At 38.6% G+C, this 19,773-nt stretch overlaps 1 protein-coding gene across 10 annotated transcripts in view; it reads right to left on the bottom strand.

Moving 5' to 3' along the window:
• LOC124596098 (probable low-specificity L-threonine aldolase 2) overlaps positions 1-19,773 on the bottom strand; it is a 269,257-nt gene that overhangs the window by 105,305 nt on the left and 144,179 nt on the right. For all 10 annotated transcript variants that reach the window (XM_047135097.1, XM_047135104.1, XM_047135096.1 and 7 more), the window contains one exon: positions 5,592-5,771. In XM_047135097.1, coding sequence (XP_046991053.1) covers positions 5,592-5,771 — 180 coding nt within the window. The remainder of the gene's footprint in view (positions 1-5,591; positions 5,772-19,773) is intronic.

The following is a 19,773-nucleotide window of genomic DNA, read 5'->3' as shown; positions in this document are numbered from 1 at the left end:
TTGTATTTATAACCCTGTATTCACCTGACCAAAAGTCTTGTTCCTCCTGCCACCAAACTTCACTAATTCCCACTATATCTAACTTTAACCTATCCATTACCCTTTTCAAATTTTGTAACCTACCTGCCCGATTATGGGATCTAACATTCCACGCTCTGATCCGTAGAACGCCAGTTTTCTTTCTCGTGATAACGATCTCCTCTTGAGTAGTCCCTGCCCGGAGGTCCGAATGGGGGACTATTTTACCTCTGGGATATTTTACCCAAGAGGACGCCATCATTATTTAATCATACAGTAAAGCTGCATGCCCTCGGGAAAAATTACGGCTGTAGTTTCCCCTTGCTTTCAGCCATTCGCAGTACCAAAACGGCGAGGCCGTTTTAGTTAGTGTTACAGGGCCAGATCAGTCAATCATCCAGACTGTTGCCCCTGCAACTACTGAAAAGGCTGCTGCCCCTCTTCGGGAACCACATGTTTGTATGGCTTCTCAACAGATACCCCTCCGCTGTGATTACACCTACGGTACGGCTATCTGTATCGCTGAGGCACGCAAGCCTCCCCACCAACGGTAAGGTCCATGGTTCATGGGGTTGGGGGGGGGGGGGGGGGGGGGTTGGGGGCGGGGGTTGGGGGGGGGGGGGGGAATAGACAACATACACACACACACATATTCACAAAAATGCAGCTCACACACGTGACCAGTGTCTCTGGCTGCTGGGGTGAGACTGTGAGCAACTGATCCCAATCTTATTATCCTACCTGCTGACAAATGCTCCACCATTGTTGTTTTTAATTGCTAGGATTACCTGGCAGAAGGACCCCGCCAGCAGTCAGATTTGTCCACCTACGAACCCTATCACAGTGACATCATTCCAGAAATTCAGTAGGATCTCCAGTTCTCCAGTCTCTCCTCAAATCCTGGATCACTGTAATATTTTTTTAAATGTTGTTGGTTCTAATGTTAAAGCAAAAGGAAATTTTTAGGTGATTTAGAATTTCAGTAATTACATTTAAATATTTTGAAAGTTTTTATATTCATAATAATTTTGCATGATACTAATGTTTCAAAGATTATTGCTTTTAATGTTTTAAGAAAAATTGTGCGCCTGCGTAAACTAAGTAAACCAGTAAATGTTCAGCTATGTGCTCAGCTGCTTACTACACCAGAACCATTGTGTTCTAGCTTGACCAGCTTCAAAGATTACCTTTCCCTTTTGAATCCTTAAGAGATGGTATCAATATCCCTGTAATACAGTTAGAAGCAAAACCTGTGCCATACATCCTCCCACCATCACCTACTCCAGTCCAGTAACAAGCACTACCTATCACATCAAAGGCAGGACTATTTGTGAAACCAGTCATATGATGTACAAGCTAAGCTGCAACAATTTTGTTTCATACTTTTCTTGACAACCAACAATGTCCGCTGACAAACTGTTGCCAAAGAAAGGCTGGGCCACCCAGCTGCTGAGCACACAGCCCAACACAATGTTCTTCATTTTAATGACAGCTTCACAGCCTGTGCCATCTGGATCCTTCCTACCAACGCCACCTTTTCTGAATTGTGAAGGTGGGAACTGTCCCTGCAATATATCCTGCATTCCCATCACCCTCCTTGCCTCAACCTTTGTTAGTCATTGTCCTTCATCCACCTATCCCCTTCTCTGTTCCCACTCCTCAGCCTTCTATTCCACAAGTGCACCCATAGTCTTTTTACGTCCCTCCTTTTCTGCTCTCCCCCCCCCCCCCCTCCCCCTCCCGCCCTCTGAGCTCTGTACTGCACCCAGCTGCCATACCCTCTCTCCACCTTGTCTCTGTATGCTCCAACAAGCAAACTTTACTGCCTCAAACCTTCCACCCCCCCCCCCCCCCAGGTATCCCTCCCCCTCCCTGCCCTAGCCTCTTCTTTACCTCCACCATCCAGATCTTACTACTCCCATCATGCTTAGTTGCTCACAGTCTAACTGTGACAGCTGGAGACTGTGGTCATATGTGTGTGAGCTGTGTTGCCATGAATGTGTGTGTGTGTGTGTGTGTGTGTGTGTTTTTGTCTATTTCAGCAGGTCTTCTCGATGAACTGGATTTTTCAAATGGTAAAGATAGGTTTTAGTGATCACTATCCTCAAATTCTTACAATGAATGCTGCAGGAAACTCAAAACTCAATGGAATAAAGGACTGCCTAATAAATACTCTGTGGATACTGATGAGTTACCAGATGCTATCATCAAAGCTAGTGCAACATTTATTGTGGAATCTCTAGCAGACATAGTAGATTCATGATTTGAAAGTAGCGTATTTCCAAATAGTCTTAAAACTGCAAAAGTGACATCTAAAAGGGTACAAAATGTGAAATTTCTAATTATATGCCAGATTCAGTTTTATCAGGCTCCGTAAAAACCATGGAAAAAGTGTTTCTTAGAAGATTAACAGGCTTCTTAAATAAAGAAAGGTTGATAAATGACTCACAACAAGCGTTCACAGCCAGCAATCTTTACCTTTTTCAATGAAATATTAGAAGCAGTGGATGATAAGCAACATATATCTGGATTATTTATTGATCTTAGAAAACCTTTTGGTGTTACAAATCTTGAAATTCTTTTGCATCTGTTAATTAATTATAGAATTAGAGGTCAGCCTGAGAGATGGATCCCATTACACTTCAATAATCATCAACAAATTACAGTTGCAAAGCAATTTAGAAAAGATTGCTGTATGGTGTGGCAGGTGGCAGTTGATGCTAAATAACGAAAAGTGTGAGGTGAGCCACATGAGTTCCAAAACAAATCCGTTGGAATTTGATTACTCGAAGAATAGTACAATTCTCAAGGCTGTCAATTCAACTAAGTACCTGGGTGTTAAAATTACGAACAACTTCATATGGAAAGACCACATAGATAATATTGTGGGGAAGGCGAGCCAAAGGTTGTGTTTCATTGGTAGGACACTTAGAAGATGCAACAAGTCTACTAATGAGACAGCTTACACTACACTCGTTCATCCTCTGTTAGAATATTGCTGCATGCTGTGGGATCCTTACTAGGTGGGATTGACGGAGGACATCGAAAGGGTGCAAAAAAGGGCAGCTCATTTTGAATTATCACGTAATAGGGGAGAGAGTGTGGCAGATATGATACGCAAGTTGAGATGGAAGTCATTAAAGCAAAGAGGTTTTTCGTCGCGGCGAGGTCTATTTATGAAATTTCAGTCACCAGTCACCAACTTTCTCTTCCGAATGCGAAAATATTTTGTTGAGCCCAACCTACATAGGTAGGAATGATCATCAAAATAAAATAAGAGAAATCAGAGCTCGAACAGAAAGGTTTAGGTGTTCGTTTTTCCCGCGCACTGTTCAGGAGTGGAATGGTAGAGAGATAGTATGATTGTGGTTCGATGAACCCTCTGCCTATCACTTAAATGTGAATTGCAGAGTAATCATTTAGATGTAAATGTAGAAATGAAATACAAAGATAGTGTGGAAAAATGTAGGTTTTGCAGTAATGAGTGAAAATATGGAGTCGAGGACCTGTCCTATTTCTGCTGCATGTAAATGAGTTGGCTGATAAAATACATGATGGAACCACAGTAATCTTTGTAGATGACACAAATATTCTACATAAATCACACAGTGAGGAAGATCTGCTTGAAACTGCAACACTGGTTTGCATAGCTTAGCACAGTGGTTCAAGAGCAATAGACTCATTGTAAAATTTGAAGAAAAAAAACTGTGGAAGTTAACTTTCACATCATGTAAAACTTCCATCCTATGAAAGATGTTTTTGCCATTGGAAGAAAAATGTCTCAAATGTCAGTCATATAAAATTTTTAGGCATGCATCTCCAGGAGGATTTGAAGTAAGAGATACATCTTACCAATCTGGAGAAGAAACTGAAAACACTAACAAATGCTACAAGGATTATCACTCAAACCACAAGCTGCTCATTAATGGTGACAATGTACCATGGCAGTATGTAGCCACTGCTCATGCATAGAATGATTTTCTGGTGAATTTAACAATTTTTAAAAACATTTTAAATACAGAAAAAGATAATCAGGGTGATAACGAAAGTTAAATGCAGGGGCTCCAGAAGAAACCTTCTTAAAAGTTTGAAAATACTGCCTCTGCCTTATTTGTATATATGTGAAATACTAAATTTTTCAAAAGGGAGCAACTAAAAAAAAGAAATCCTATTCAAATGTAACGATGATATATATGCATATGAAACTAGGCAGAAGCTGAACCTCCACATAAACACAGTAAGCACAAACTTACACAAAAGAGGCATATGTTTATACTAGAGTTATGTCATATAACCATACGGCTTCTTAGTTAAAATGCCTACCAAAATTAAATACATTTGGTGTGAAGTTGAAACATTCTTGACTGACCACTCCTTCCACACTGTTTGTGAATTTCTGGAAAATCATAGTAAACTTCATTTGCCAAATATTGTTAATTTTGTGTTATGGTATTATGTCATTCCACACTATAATTTAGTTTGTGTTTATCATGCTGTCTCACTTACTAATCTCTTCTTTCAAACTTAGAAGAAATGTAATATGTCGATTTGTCATTTTATATTACCATGCACTTTGTGTTGACCATGTAGTCACAATGTCTACTGAAATTGTAAATTATGTTTACCTTTGTCCTATATCATGTGTACAAGTGATGTACTAAAAAAGTGGTTCTGTTCAAGCAAAACCAGTTTTATTGATATATTTCATGATAATATCTGAGTTTCTTCTGATTGAAGGCTTCTCCTTGAGACTAAGCTCATGAATTTGGTTGTGAGCATTGTTTAGAAGCATGTTATCCGGATATAACAGATGTTTTACAAGATACTGCCAGGTGTCGTCAGATCTCCAAGGGCCAACATACACCAACTTCATTGTGACTGCCTTACAGCAATTCCTATCTGCTGCCTGATAAGGAAATGCAGCAATGCATATGAATAGAACTATACTTGCTAATTTTCATCTCAAAGTCATAAAGGTTCACCTAGGGAAAGCAATAATGAAACCGTAATTTAAAGGAGCAATAATTCCAGTCAACAATATAATGAAAAGGACAGTCACTACTCACCATATAGCGGAAATGCTGACAAAGGCCTTGTAAGCTGAAAGCTAGTTGTGTGACAGTCTTTTTGTTGTGCCTTTCTGTGACCCAGCATCTCTACTACTTCGTGAGTAGCAACTATCCTTTTCATTACATCGTTACATTCCATCCTGGATTTTCAATTGTTCGAATAATTTCATTCAGTACAATGAGAAAGTTTCAAAATCTTAAACATTGTAAACGCAGTGTAGGCATCATTGTAGAGTACTGAACTGGGCCATTATGGTAAAATTTATCTGTAATCTATAGTATATGATTCACTGAAAATGACAGTAATTATTATGTCTTATGACTTATCACATCCTTTAGTATATAATTAATTGAAAATGCTATACTCAAGTGCAAGGGTCAAATCAAGTATTGATTAGTTGACATTTAATTTTATAATCCCATGGTCATCCAACAAACCATAGAACTGAACCTTTTAGTATACAATTCCAACCTTTATTACAGCATAAGTACAAAGATATATACCTCATCGAGCCATTCCATCGGTAGAACTTTCCCACCGCATAAGTTGTGTGTATTTTCAATACAGATGAGAGCAGTGACTGGCTCATGGATATCTTCGTTCCTTATTTTCATCTGCATTTCATCCAAATCAAAAGTTCCATCTGGTTTATTTTTAACTGTTGTTACTTGAACCCCTGCAATCTGAAAGATATTATTCTTAAAGTGGTAAGAAATAAAGATATCAGATTATGTTTGAGTCGTGGCTTTTCCAGCACAACTGAGACTGAGGCGTCTTTCAGGCAGATGAGAATATACAGGAAAATAAACTTTTTTCCAAATTTCTCAGTCTTCATCAAATCTTTGATGTTGTATTCAGCTGAAAGGTTGACACAAACCCAGCTTCATATTCCAAACATTTCATACACTCTCAAGCATGAAAATTAAAACAGCCTTTTCTGTTTACATCAAGTATTCTAAAATGTGCATCCATAATTTTTAGAGCAGGTATTTTTTATTGTTTCAAAAGTGGACAGTCTTGTCAACAGGCCATGGTCCTTAATCTATGAAACACCAATTTTTTCATTCTATTAATTGATGTGAATTAGATTTACTATTTACAATAAATGCTGATTGCCAGTTTGGAAAAATGTGTATTTTCTATTTCTTATTGTCCTGAACACTTTATCATTAAGATGTATACAATCATATATAGACAAAGTCACATAAAACAGAAAGTTCAGCAACAGAAGTAAGATAATATTTTTGTGCTAACTAAGCTACAAGTTTTAAATTAAAACCCTTCTATAAATAAAAGGTGTAGCCCAAAGGGAATTTTTTTCACCTTAGCTTTGATATCTACCAGTCTCCTATCGCTGGTTAAGTGATCAAAGATTTTGGTAATCGCATTATTCACCCTTTCTGACCTATTATCAATTTCAGTTAAGAGTAATGAAGAATCATTTTTCCTGGTATCGTAATTATGGATGTCACTACTGCTTCTGTATTCTTATTATTTACAATAAAATTAAAGAGAAAAACTATGGACTATAATGCTATACTTAAAATACACTCCTGGAAATTGAAATAAGAACACCGTGAATTCATTGTCCCAGGAAGGGGAAACTTTATTGACACATTCCTGGGGTCAGATACAACACATGATCACACTGACAGAACAACAGGCACATAGACACAGGCAACAGAGCATACACAATGTCGGCACTAGTACAGTGTATATCCACCTTTCGCAGCAATGCAGGCTGCTATTCTCCCATGGAGACGATCGTAGAGATGCTGGATGTAGTCCTGTGGAACGGCTTGCCATGCCATTTCCATCTGGCGCCTCAGTTGGACCAGCGTTCGTGCTGGACGTGCAGACCGCGTGAGACGACACTTCATCCAGTCCCAAACATGCTCAATGGGGGACAGATCCGGAGATCTTGCTGGCCAGGGTAGTTGACTTACACCTTCTAGAGCACGTTGGGTGGCACGGGATACATGTGGACGTGCATTGTCCTGTTGGAACAGCAAGTTCCCTTGCCGGTCTAGGAATGGTAGAACGATGGTTCGATGACGGTTTGGATGTACCGTGCACTATTCAGTGTCCCCTCGATGATCACCAGTGGTGTACGGCCAGTGTAGGAGATCGCTCCCCACACCATGATGCCGGGTGTTGGCCCTGTGTGCCTCGGTCGTATGCAGTCCTGATTGTGGCGCTCACCTGCATGGCGCCAAACACGCATACGACCATCATTGGCACCAAGGCAGAAGCGACTCTCATCACTGAAGACGACACGTCTCCATTCGTCCCGCCATTCACGCCTGTCGCGACACCACTGGAGGCGGGCTGCACGATGTTGGGGCGTGAGCGGAAGACGGCCTAACGGTGTGCGGGACCGTAGCCCAGCTTCATGGAGACGGTTGCGAATGGTCCTCGCCGATACCCCAGGAGCAACAGTGTCCCTAATTTGCTGGGAAGTGGCGGTGCGGTCCCCTACGGCACTGCGTAGGATCCTACGGTCTTGGCGTGCATCCGTGCGTCGCTGCGGTCCGGTCCCAGGTCGACGGGCATGTGCACCTTCCGCTGACCACTGGCGACAACATCGATGTACTGTGGAGACCTCACGCCCCACGTGTTGAGCAATTCGGCGGTACGTCCACCCGGCCTCCCGCATGCCCACTATACACCCTCGCTCAAAGTCCGTCAACTGCACATACGGTTCACGTCCACGCTGTCGCGGCATGCTACCAGTGTTAAAGACTGCGATGGAGCTCCGTATGCCACGGCAAACTGGCTGACACTGACGGCGGCGGTGCACAAATACTGCGCAGCTAGCGCCATTCGACGGCCAACACCGCGGTTCCTGGTGTGTCCGCTGTGCCGTGCGTGTGATCATTGCTTGTACAGCCCTCTCGCAGTGTCCAGAGCAAGTATGGTGGGTCTGACACACCGGTGTCAATGTGTTCTTTTTTTCAATTCCAGGAGTGTATCATCATGATGACCTAAAGAAAAGACTGCTGGCTTATTCTCCATATTTTCACCTGTACTCTCTTACTGAATTGTCTCTTGAAACCTGCAGTAAATAAAATGTTTATTCAGCAGAAGTGATCAGTAATAATATTGTGTAAAGTAGATAATAACATGTTTTGCAGAAGCCTTTTTAAGGCTCTTGTACTTTTTAAACTCAGTTCCCAGTAAACTTAGTCCTTAATGTTTTTTGCTGCTCACAAAAAAAACCATTTCCAGATGAACTGTGATTTGCACAATCACACTATAGACACAAAAAAATTTTCAAATAGAATTTGCCTTCTTGACTACAGTTCAGAATGGAATTATGTACACTGATGGGAACAGCTTCAACAAGTTGCTGTCTAACATAAAGTAAGAAATTGGGAGTCCCTATGAAACCAAAAGAAAATTAAAACATACCACATTGGCCACACTTTGAACAAACTATCTGAGTACCTAGATTCAAGGATTAAAAAACTTTTTTTTAGTTACATTGCAAGTAGGAGTGTTTGCTGTAAAGCTGCGTAACATGTAGTAATATATGAAGTATAGTACAGTGTTTCCTCATGTACAAAAATTTTCTTTGAATAATATAATTGCAAGTAAATATTAAGCAACCAATAACAGACGAACAGCAGTTATCTGGTATAATCAAGGAGGCAGCAGCGCTTTTTCTTTGTAAGAAATAAAATACAATAAAATGTAAGAAAAATAGAAATAAAAGAAAAAAGTAGCAGCTTTCTTCCTCATTTACTTGGTTAAATTCATGTGGCATAAGCATGAATAGTGCAAAGTGGTATAGTGGTAAAATATTGAACATATAACTTGTATTTCCAGACCGATCTGGTGCACTAAGTATGGAATAGAACTTAAGCTGGAATACACATATTGACTTCCTATCAGATAAACTAAACAGTTTTGCAAATGTAATGCAAATACTAGCAAATTCCACTGACTTAAGCACAGGAAAAATTGCTTATCATAGTTATTGTGAAACTGTCATTATACATGAGTTAATTTTTTCGGGAAGATCAAGTAGTGTATCTCGAGTACTGAAACTGCAAAAGAAAATTGTCTGATACATATGTATTGCTCAGCAGACAGTCTTGTTGCCCATTATTTTGGAAACTACAAATCCTGTTCCCTCCATATACATTTATGAAATTTTTCTACACAGCAGACAAAAATTATGTGAGAAAAATCATATTAACCACACTTATAACACAAAAAATACTAATAATTTTATGCTACCAACACACCAGTTGAAATTATATGCACAGACTCCACAGTATATAGGTATGGCAATATACAGGGTGATTCAAAAAGAATACCACAACTTAAGGAATTTAAAACTCTGCAACGACAAAAGGCAGAGCTAAGCACTATCTGTCGGCAAATTAAGGGAGCTATAAAGTTTCATTTAGTTGTACATTTGTTCGCCATTTCAGCCAATAAAATTTTTGGTCCCTTTTTCTTCGAAGGTGCTACTGTAACTGGACTACAGTATCTGGAGATGTTAGAGAATTGGCTGTTCCCTCAGCTCGATCAAGAAGCACAACAATTCGTATTTCAGCAGGATGGAGCGCCACCACATTGGCACTTATCTGTCCGTAACTACCTGAACGTCAACTACCCGAGGCGATGGATCGGCCGCCAGGCAGCCCGTGACAGAGCACTTCATCACTGGCCTCCAAGAAGCCCTGATCTTACCCCCTGCGATTTTTTCTTATGGGGGTATGTTAGGGATATGGTGTTTCGGCCACCTCTCCCAGCCACCATTGATGATTTGAAACGAGAAATAACAGCAGCTATCCAAACTGTTACGCCTGATATGCTACAGAGAGTGTAGAACGAGTTGGAGTATCGGGTTGATATTGCTCGTGTGTCTGGAGGGGGCCATATTGAACATCTCTGAACTCGTTTTTGAGTGAAAAAAAACCTTTTTAAATACTCTTTGTAATGATGTATAACAGAAGGTTATATTATGTTTCTTTCATTAAATACACATTTTTAAACTTGTGGTATTCTTTTTGAATCACCCTGTATAACAATATAATGGGCAAAAACATATTTAATAAGAAGCCAAAAATTTTAAAAACAAGGCTACAGCAGATTCTGTGGGGGAAATGCTACTATTCAATAGAAGACTTCATAGAGGATAAAATGATAATATGAGCACTGTTAGATTTTATTGTATGTACGTATACCAAAATTCTATTATTATGATGATGCTGTTTGTTAACATCAGCTATTACTACTACTACTACTACTACTACTACTACTACTATTACTATGGTGAAATTTTTCCACAGTTTTATGCATCTTCTGAACCTCAATCAAATGATTCAGATGATGTATGTTATGAGACAGATAAACCACAATTCACAAACACATAGAGAATCATGTAAGTATAACAAAAAACAATTTCTTTTTCCCATTGCTAGTAAAGCAACAAAAAATTTCACACCAAATCTCAAACAATGGAAAATCCAAGATGGAATGTAACAATATTATGAAAAGCATAGTTGCTACTCACCATATAGTAGGTGTACTGAGTTGCAGATATGCACAAGAAAAAGACTGAGAAAGTGAGTTTTCAGGCGACGATGCCTGCATGGAAAACACAATTTGCATTTGCATGAGTGTCTGTGTGTATATGTTGTCTATTTTCCATGAATGCCTTGTTGCACAAAAGCTCACTTTCTGACAGTCTTTTTTTTGTTGTTGTTGTTGATGATGATGATGATAATGTTTGGTTTTGTTGGGTGCTCAACTGTGTGGTCAACAGTGCCCGAGTCTTTTTGTTGTGCCTATCTGCAACTCAGTATCTCTACTATTAGCTGACTAGAAACTATCCTTTCATGTTATTGTTGTCGTGGTCTTCAGTCCTGAGACTGGTTTGATGCAGCTCTCCATGCTACTCTATCCTGTGCAAGCTTCTTCATCTCCCAGTACCTACTGTAGCCTACATCCTTCTGAATCTGCTTAGTGTATTCACCTCTTGGTCCCCCTCCACGGTTTTTACCCTCCATGCTGCCCTCCAGTACTAAATTGGTGATCCTTTGATGCCTCAGAACGCGTCATACCAACCAATCCCTTCTTCTAGTCAAGTTATGCCACAAACTACTCTTCTCCCCAATCCTATTCAATACCTCCTCATTAGTTATGTGATCTACCAATCTAATCTTCAGCATTCTTCTGTAGCACCACATTTCGAAAGCTTTTATTCTCTTCTTGTCTAAACTATTTATCGTTCACGTTTCACTTCCATACATAGCTACACTCCATACAAATACTTTCAGAAACGACTTCCTGACATTTAAATCTATACTCAATGTTAACAAATTTTTCTTCTTCAGAAACGCTTCCCTTGCCATTGCCAGTCTACATTTTATATCCTCTCTACTTTGCCCATCATCAGTTATTTTGCGCCCCAAATAGTAAAGCTCCTTTACTACTTTAATCTAATTCCCTTAGCATCGCCCGACTTAATTCGACTACAGTCCATTATCCTCGCTTTGCTTTTGTTGATGTTCACCTTACGCCCTCCTTTCAAGACACTGTCCATTCCGTTCAACTGTTCTTCCAAGTCCTTTGCTGTGTCTGACAGAATTACAATGTCATCGGTGAACCTCAAAGTTTTTATTTCTTCTCCATGGATTTTAATATCTATTCCGAACTTTTCTTTTGTTTCCTTTATTGCTTGCTCAATATACAGATTGAATAACATTGGGGATAGGCTACAACCCTGTCTCACTCCCTTCCCAAATACTGCTTCCCTTTCATACTCCTCAACTCTTATAACTGCCATCTGCCTTCTGTACAAATTGTAAATAGCCTTTCGCTCCTGGTATTTTACCTCTGCCACCTGCAGGATTTGAAAGAGAGTATTCCAATCAACATTGTCAAAAGCTTTCTCTAAGTCTACAAATGCTAGAAATGTAGGTTTGCCTTTCCTTAATATTTCTTCTAAGATAAGTTGTAGGGTCAGTATTGCCTCACGTGTTCCAACATTTCCACGGAATCCAAACTGATCATCCCCGAGGTCGGCTTCTATCAGTTTTTCCATTCGTCTGTAAAGAATTCGCTTTAGTATTTTGCAGCTGTGACTTATTAAAATGATAGTTCGGTAATTTTCACATCTGTCAACACCTGCTTTCTTTGGGATTGGAATTATTATATTCTTCTTGCAGTCTGAGGGAATTTCACCTGTCTCATACATCTTGCTCACCAGATGTTAGAGTTTTGTCAGGACTGGCTCTCCCAAGGCTGTCAGTAGTTCTAATGGAATGTTGTCTACTCCCATGGCCTTGTTTCGACTTAGGTCTTTCAGTGCTCTGTCAAACTCTTCACGCAGTATCATATCTCCCATTTCATCTTCATCTACCTCATCTTCCATTTCCATAATATTGTCCTCAAGAACATCGCCCCTGTATAGACCCTCTATATACTCCTTCCACCTTTCTGCTTTCCCTTCTTTGCTTAGAACTGGGTTTCCATCTGAGCTCTTGATATTCATACAAGTGATTCTCTTTTCTCCAAAGGTCTCTTTAATTTTCCTGTAGGCAGTATCTATCTTACCCCTAGTGAGATAAGCCTCTACATCCTTACAATTGTCCTCTGGCCATCCCTGCTTAGCCATTTTGCACTTCCTGTCGATCTCATTTTTGAGACATTTGTATTCCTTTTTGCCTGCTTCATTTACTGCATTTTTATATTTTTTCCTTTCATCAATTAAATTCAGTATTTCTTCTGTTACCCAAGGGTTTCTACTAGCCCTCGTCTTTTTACATATTTGATCCTCTGCTGCCATCACTATTTCATCCCTCAAAGCTACCCATTCTTCTTCTACTGTATTTCTTTCCCCCATTCCTGTCAAATGTTCCCTTATGCTCTCCCTGAAACTCTGTACAACCTCTGGTTCTTTCGGTTTATTCCCACCTTTTTCCAGTTTCTTCAGTTTTAATCTACAGTTCATAACCAATAGATTGTGGTCAGGGTCCACATCTGCCCCCGGAAATGTCTTACAATTTAATACCTGGTTCCTAAATCTCTGTCTTACTATTATACAGGGTGTTACAAAAAGGTATGGCCAAACATTCAGGAAACATTCCTCACACTCAAATAAAGAAAAGATGTTATGTGGACATGTGTCCGAAAACGCTTAATTTCCATGTTAGAGCTCATTTTAGTTTCATCAGTATGTACTGTACTTCCTCGATTCACCGCCAGTTGGCCCAATTGAAGGAAGGTAATGTTGACTTCAGTGCTTGTGTTGACATTGACATTTTCTGTGAACGTTTGGGCAGGCATTGTTGGAAATGTCTTGATTGGGCCCCATGTTCTTCCACCTACGCTCAATGGAGCACATTATCATGATTGCATACGGGATACTCTACCTGTGCTGCTAGGACATGTACCTTTACAAGTACGACACAACATGTGGTTCATGCACGATGGAGCTCCTGCACATTTCAGTTGAAATGTTCGTACGCTTCTCAACAACAGATTCGGTGACCGATGGATTGGTAGAGGCGGACCAATTCCATGGCCTCCATGCTCTCCTGACCTCAACCGTCTTGACTTTCATTTATGGGGGCATTTGAAAGCTCTTGTCTATGCAACCCCGGTACCAAATGTAGAGACTCTTCATGCTCGTATTGTGGACGGCTGTGATACAATACACCATTCTCCAGAGCTGCATCAGCGCATCAGGGATTCCATGCGACGGAGGGTGGATGCATGTACCCTTGCTAACGGAGGACATTTTGAACATTTCCTGTAACAAAGTGCTTGAAGTCACACTGGTACGTTCTGTTGCTGTGTGTTTTCATTCCTTGATTAATGTGATTTGAAGAGAAGTAATAAACCGAGCTCTAACATGGAAAGTAAGCGTTTCCGGACACATGTCCACATAACATATTTTCTTTCTTTGTGTGTGAGGAATGTTTCCTGAAAGTTTGGCCGTACCTTTTTGTAACACCCTGTATAATCCATCTGAAACCTTTTAGTATCTCCAGGGTTGTTCCATGTATACAACCTTCTATTATGATTCCTTAACCAAGTGTTAGCTATGATTAAGTTATGCTCTGCGCAAAATTCTACCAGGTGCCTTCCTCTTTCATTTCTTAGCCCCAATACATATTCACCTACTATTTTTCCTTCTCTCCCGTTTCCTACTGTTGAATTCCAGTCACCCATGACTATTAAATTTTCATCTCCCTTCACTACCTGAATAATTTATTTTATTTCATCATACATTTCATCAATTTCTTTGTCATCTGCAGAGCTAGTTGGCTTATAAACTTGTACTACTGTAGTAGGCATGGGCTTCGTGTCTATCTTGGCCACAATAATGCGTTTACTATGCTGTTTGTAGTAGCTTACCCGTATTCCTATTTTTTATTCATTGTTAAACCTACTCCTGCATTACCCCTATTTGATTTTGTATTTATAACCCCGTATTCACCTGACCAAAAGTCTTGTTCCTCCTGCCACTGAACTTCACTAATTCCCACTATATCTAACTTTAACCTATCCATTTCCCTTTTTAAATTTTCTAACCTACCTGCCTGATTAAGGGATCTGACATTCCACGCTCCAATCTGTAGAACACCAGTTTTCTTTCTCCTTATCATAATACTGTTATATTCCAGACTGGATTTTCCATTGTCTGGCTGTTTCATGTAATTTATATGATTAGGGAAGTTTTATTGACCATTTCTGTTCTATAATGGTTTACTGAAACTTTCTGGCACATAATTGTATACCAGACTAGGAGTCAATCTCAAAACCTTCACTTCATGGGCAATCTCTTACCAAATAAACTAGTTAAGACCATTTGAATTTTTTCATTTTGAGATGACAGAAGGAGCAAACTGTTTTACTTGTTAAAAACTTTATACAGTCAAGATCACACAAACATTTCTTCATTTAAAATGACTGGTTTTGACAGACTTTGCTGTCATCTTCAGATCTGTAAGAAAGTGCATATGCAATGAATATGCCTCATAACATGAGCTAATATGTAATATTTGAGGTAAAAGTTTTAGTTTGGTATTACAAAAAACAGAAGTGGAACTGTATGCTTACATACATTGAAGAATCTTTTTGTTATGAAACCTTTTATACTGTGCTGTTTTTTATCCACATGACAACTTGGTATGAGGTCCAACTTAAAATGAACACATTTTGAAACAAAAATATATTTTATGGTGCATAAATGTACAGTTCCACTTCTGTTTTTTGTAATGCCAAACTAAAACTTTTATCTCAAATATTAGTTCTTAACTCATGTTATGAAACATATTGTTTTGTTTGTCTGGAATTTAATATGTAAGATGTTGTGGTTTTTAAAGTTTTGTCTTATCTATTGACTGAGTTAAAATCTATGATATACCATATAGTTGCATTCTGTTATGGATTATTAGTTTAGTATTTGATACATATATGCCTTGAGACTATATGAATAGATCCTTTTTCAATATTGAAATAGGACAATGTTAATAATTTTTAATGCAAAAATTAGGAATTGTATCTTAGCATGCCTGTGTGTATTACCTTATTAGTCCATTCTTTTCATTGCATTTAACTCTGAATACTAATGTTTCATACGTGAACACTTTTTAATTTCACGTGACATAAATCCCATATAATTGATTTTAGAATGACTAAGGAGAATATATCTCAGGTGATGTGAAGGAGATATTGAACAGCATATTTAGTGCACAAAACAATGTTTCAGGATTTTATGTGAATGCTAGACAGGAAGTTACCTATCTGTTCGAGTGTGTGATGGGAACTCTAGGGAGGGAGCTGAAAGATGTGGACAGATCCACTCCCCACACTACTGTATGACTGTACCCTGCTGGACCAGTCAATCAAGAGATTGTGGGTGCTGGGTAACGTACTCGAGTAGCTGTCAACTGGATCTATGTTGACTGATATTTGCAAATTGTTAGCCAAAACTGCTAAAGACAATGTTATTCAGCATATATGAATCTAGGGGGATTGACTTTCCAGTAATTATGTAACTTTACATCAGTATGTATTCTTTTTCATCATTTGTAAATGAATCTTCTAGGTTTTTATGTATGTGGATTGGTTCTATGGACAATTAGTAAATAGTAAATTTACTAGTATTTACAATATAGCGAGATGTATACTTGTCTGCTTTCATACTCTGACTTTGGTTCACAGGCTACTGGACTGTGTCATCATTCGAAGCTAAGTTACTCTCTGCATATAATTGGACTTATTGATATGATTATGAGCTTTATCATTTTAGTTGTGTCAAAACTTTTTTGCCAGTTTGTATCCACTGTGGTTCAGATTCATGGGTCGGTCTCCACATTGTACACTCAGGCCCTGGTATTTTTCCATTATTTTGTTCCCTCATGAGTCAACATAGTCTTGAATACTCTGGTTTATGTGGCTGATTGATTTTGTATTATGTGCATACTTATGTTTAAGTAAATTTTTGCTGGTCTGTACCCATCGTTGCGAGTTTTTTGAGTCGTCTCACTTGTCATACACTTAGGCTCTGAAATTTTTTCTCTTCTCTTTTGAAGATTTGTCTGTATAGATTTTAACTTAAAATTTATAAGTTCTAGTAATTTACACTGTCTCTGCAATTATTTCTATAGTTTAGTGGTGTAATGTTGTAGTTTTGACATTATATTATTTGTCTTGTGACAGTATGTTCCACAGATCTGAAAATCTGAATGCCATATCCTGATATATGTATAGATTATGATTTGTATAGGAGATATTTATCTTATGTTTTCCATAATATGTTATGTATCAGATACTTCCATACATCTATCTGCTATCCTGGGCATCGTTATGTACACTGTTTGGCATGCCTTGCAATCTGTCACAAAAAAATTGTAAACACCCTGTTTCCAAATTTTGTGAGGAGAATATTGTAATGGGTAACCATTCTCTAACACTAACCAATACCATGTATACTCTCAAATCTGGTATAAGTGAACATTCTCAGCTGTTTAACAGTTAAAAATAAAATTGATACGCTGTATTGTTGAAAAATAGTTCATCAAAATACAAGAAAGAAGAGCTGCTGCTTTCTCTGCAAGAAACAGCTGACACAGACGGAATTATTCTTGATGTGCTCTGCTTAAGTGAACATCACATGGAAACTACAGAAATTAATCAGCTACGTTTAAACAGTTATAAAATTGGTTCTTCCTACTGTTGGAGCAACTTAAGACAAGATGGAGCAGCAATTTACACACACAGTACTATTAGGTCACAAGTTATAGATGTATCTAAATACTGTATTGAACAGCACTTTCAATGCTTGCAGTCAAATTAGAGCTTGGAACACAGTTCCTGATCATAGTAACAGTTTACAGGGCACCTATGGGAAACATTCAAACATTTCTCTCTCAGCTAGAAACAGTTCTTACTAAATTTTATAGAAACAATAGTAATGTCATCATACATGGTGACTTTAACATAAACTTACAACAAATAACAATCAGAAACTATTAGAACCACCACTGTCAACATTCAATCTGCTCCCCATGATCTCATTCCCAACAAGATTATATGGGCACAGCAAGACCCTGATTGATAATTTGTTCCTAGATCCCACAAATTACACTGAGGTGATGACACGGGCAGTAACAAATGGACTGTCTGATCAAGGCGGTCAAATGACAACCCTAAAACTTGCCAGCAGAAAAACAGCACATGGCCATTGTAGCCAAGTTAAACATGTTAGAACAATAAATGCTGAATCTACTTGCTTGTTCAGAAATAGTTTATGCCATGAACAATGGGAGGAAGTATACCAGGTTGACACAGTGAATGAGAAGTTCAACTCTTTCCTGAACTTATTCCTTAAACATTTTGAAGCTTCTTTCCCACAAAGACAGATTAAAACCAAACCAATCCATAGTAAAAGAGTGGCTAACTACTGGTATAAAAATATCATGTAACAAAAAGAGAGATCTGTATGTACAACAGAGGGCTAGTACAGACCCTGCAGTAAGGTTACATTAGAAGAAATACTGTAAAATTCTAACAAGTGTAGTCAAGAGTCAAGAGTCAAGAGTTGCATTATGCACAAAAAATTAGCAACTCAAACAAAAGTGAGACAAATAGGAACATAAAACCCGACAATAATAACCACAAAGCTGCAGCCTCAGATTTCAACAATTTTTTGCTCACTATAGCGGAAAAAACAGCGAACCATAATAAACAGTCTTACACAGAAGCTATTGAACTACTTGACCACATGCAAACAACATCTAAAGTAGCACTTCACTGCAGAAGTACAACTCCTAAAGAAATTGAAAAAAAAACATAAAATTTCTCAAAAACTCAGATTCCTGAGGATACAGTGGCATATCAAGTAGGATCTTAAAATCATGTGCAGACTTAATCAGTTATGTATTGTGCTATTTGTGCAACCAATCTATGGAAACTGGTGTGTTCCCAGATACATTAAAACATGCAGTAGTGATGCCAATCCACAAAAGTGGAGCAATGGATGAAATATCCAACTATTGGTCCATCTCTCTGCTACCAGTGTTCTCAGAGGTATTTGAGAGAATAGTGTATGATGGGATTTACAGTCACACTACACAAAATGGCTTACTGGCTCCTACACAGTTTGGCTTTCATAAGGGCTCCTCCAGAGACAGAGCTATATTTAACCTAACAGATGAAATTTTAAGTGAACTAAACTACAAAAGGTATCCAATGGGGATATTTTGTGACCTTGCCAAGGCATTTGATTGTGTAGATCACAACAAACTCTTAAAAAAGCTTCCACATTATGGCATTGAAGACAAATCTTTGACTTGGGTAGAATCATATTTACAGAACAGGAAGCAAAGGGTTGTCTTAAGGGGGACAGGGACAACATTAAAATCAGACTGGGGAAATATAAAGTATGGAGTCAACAGGGCTCAATTCTTGGGCCACTAATTTTCCTGATCTACGTTAATGATCTACCAATCACAATTAATAACAGAGCAAAAGTAGTAATATTTGCCGATGATACAAATATCCTCGTGAAAGGACCCAACTCCACAATGCAGGATACAGCCATAACAGTCTCTACAGAAGTACACAAATGGTTCATTGCAAATAGCCTAACCTTAAATCTTTCAAAAACCAATATGATACATTTTCTGAAAAAAAAAAACAATAAAGTTCCTGAAATACATGTTAACAATCACACAATTAATGAAACCACACATACAAAATTCCTAGGTATCCAGATAGACAGTCACCTAAGATGGAAAGAACAAATTGATCAGCTGGTCAAGAAACTTAGCTCATCGTGCTTTGCACTAAGAACTCTCCATCAGTTAGTAGACAGAGAAATAATGTTGTTGTCATATTTTGCCTATTTCTATTATGTTCTGTCCTATGGCATAATCTTTTGGGTAATTGCTGCAGGTTTTGAAAAAGTCTTAAGAATACAGAAACGAGCAGTGAGACTAATATGTGGGGTCCCTAATGGGGCATCTTGCAGAGGTCTCTTCAAATCTCTCAGGATACTTACCATCACAGGACAGTATATATACTCACTAACATTATTTGTAGCCAAAAACAGGGAATTGTTTCAAAAAAAATTGTGACATCAACAACCATGACACAAGACAAGTGAAAAATTTTCACAGAGGCTCTACAACTCTCACTAAAGTACACAGGGGAGTT

Source organism: Schistocerca americana, chromosome 2, assembly GCF_021461395.2.
Source record: "Schistocerca americana isolate TAMUIC-IGC-003095 chromosome 2, iqSchAmer2.1, whole genome shotgun sequence".
Taxonomy (NCBI): Eukaryota; Metazoa; Arthropoda; class Insecta; order Orthoptera; family Acrididae; genus Schistocerca; species Schistocerca americana.
Note: the sequence above shows the minus strand (reverse complement) of the source record. Positions and strands in the feature narration are given on the sequence as shown.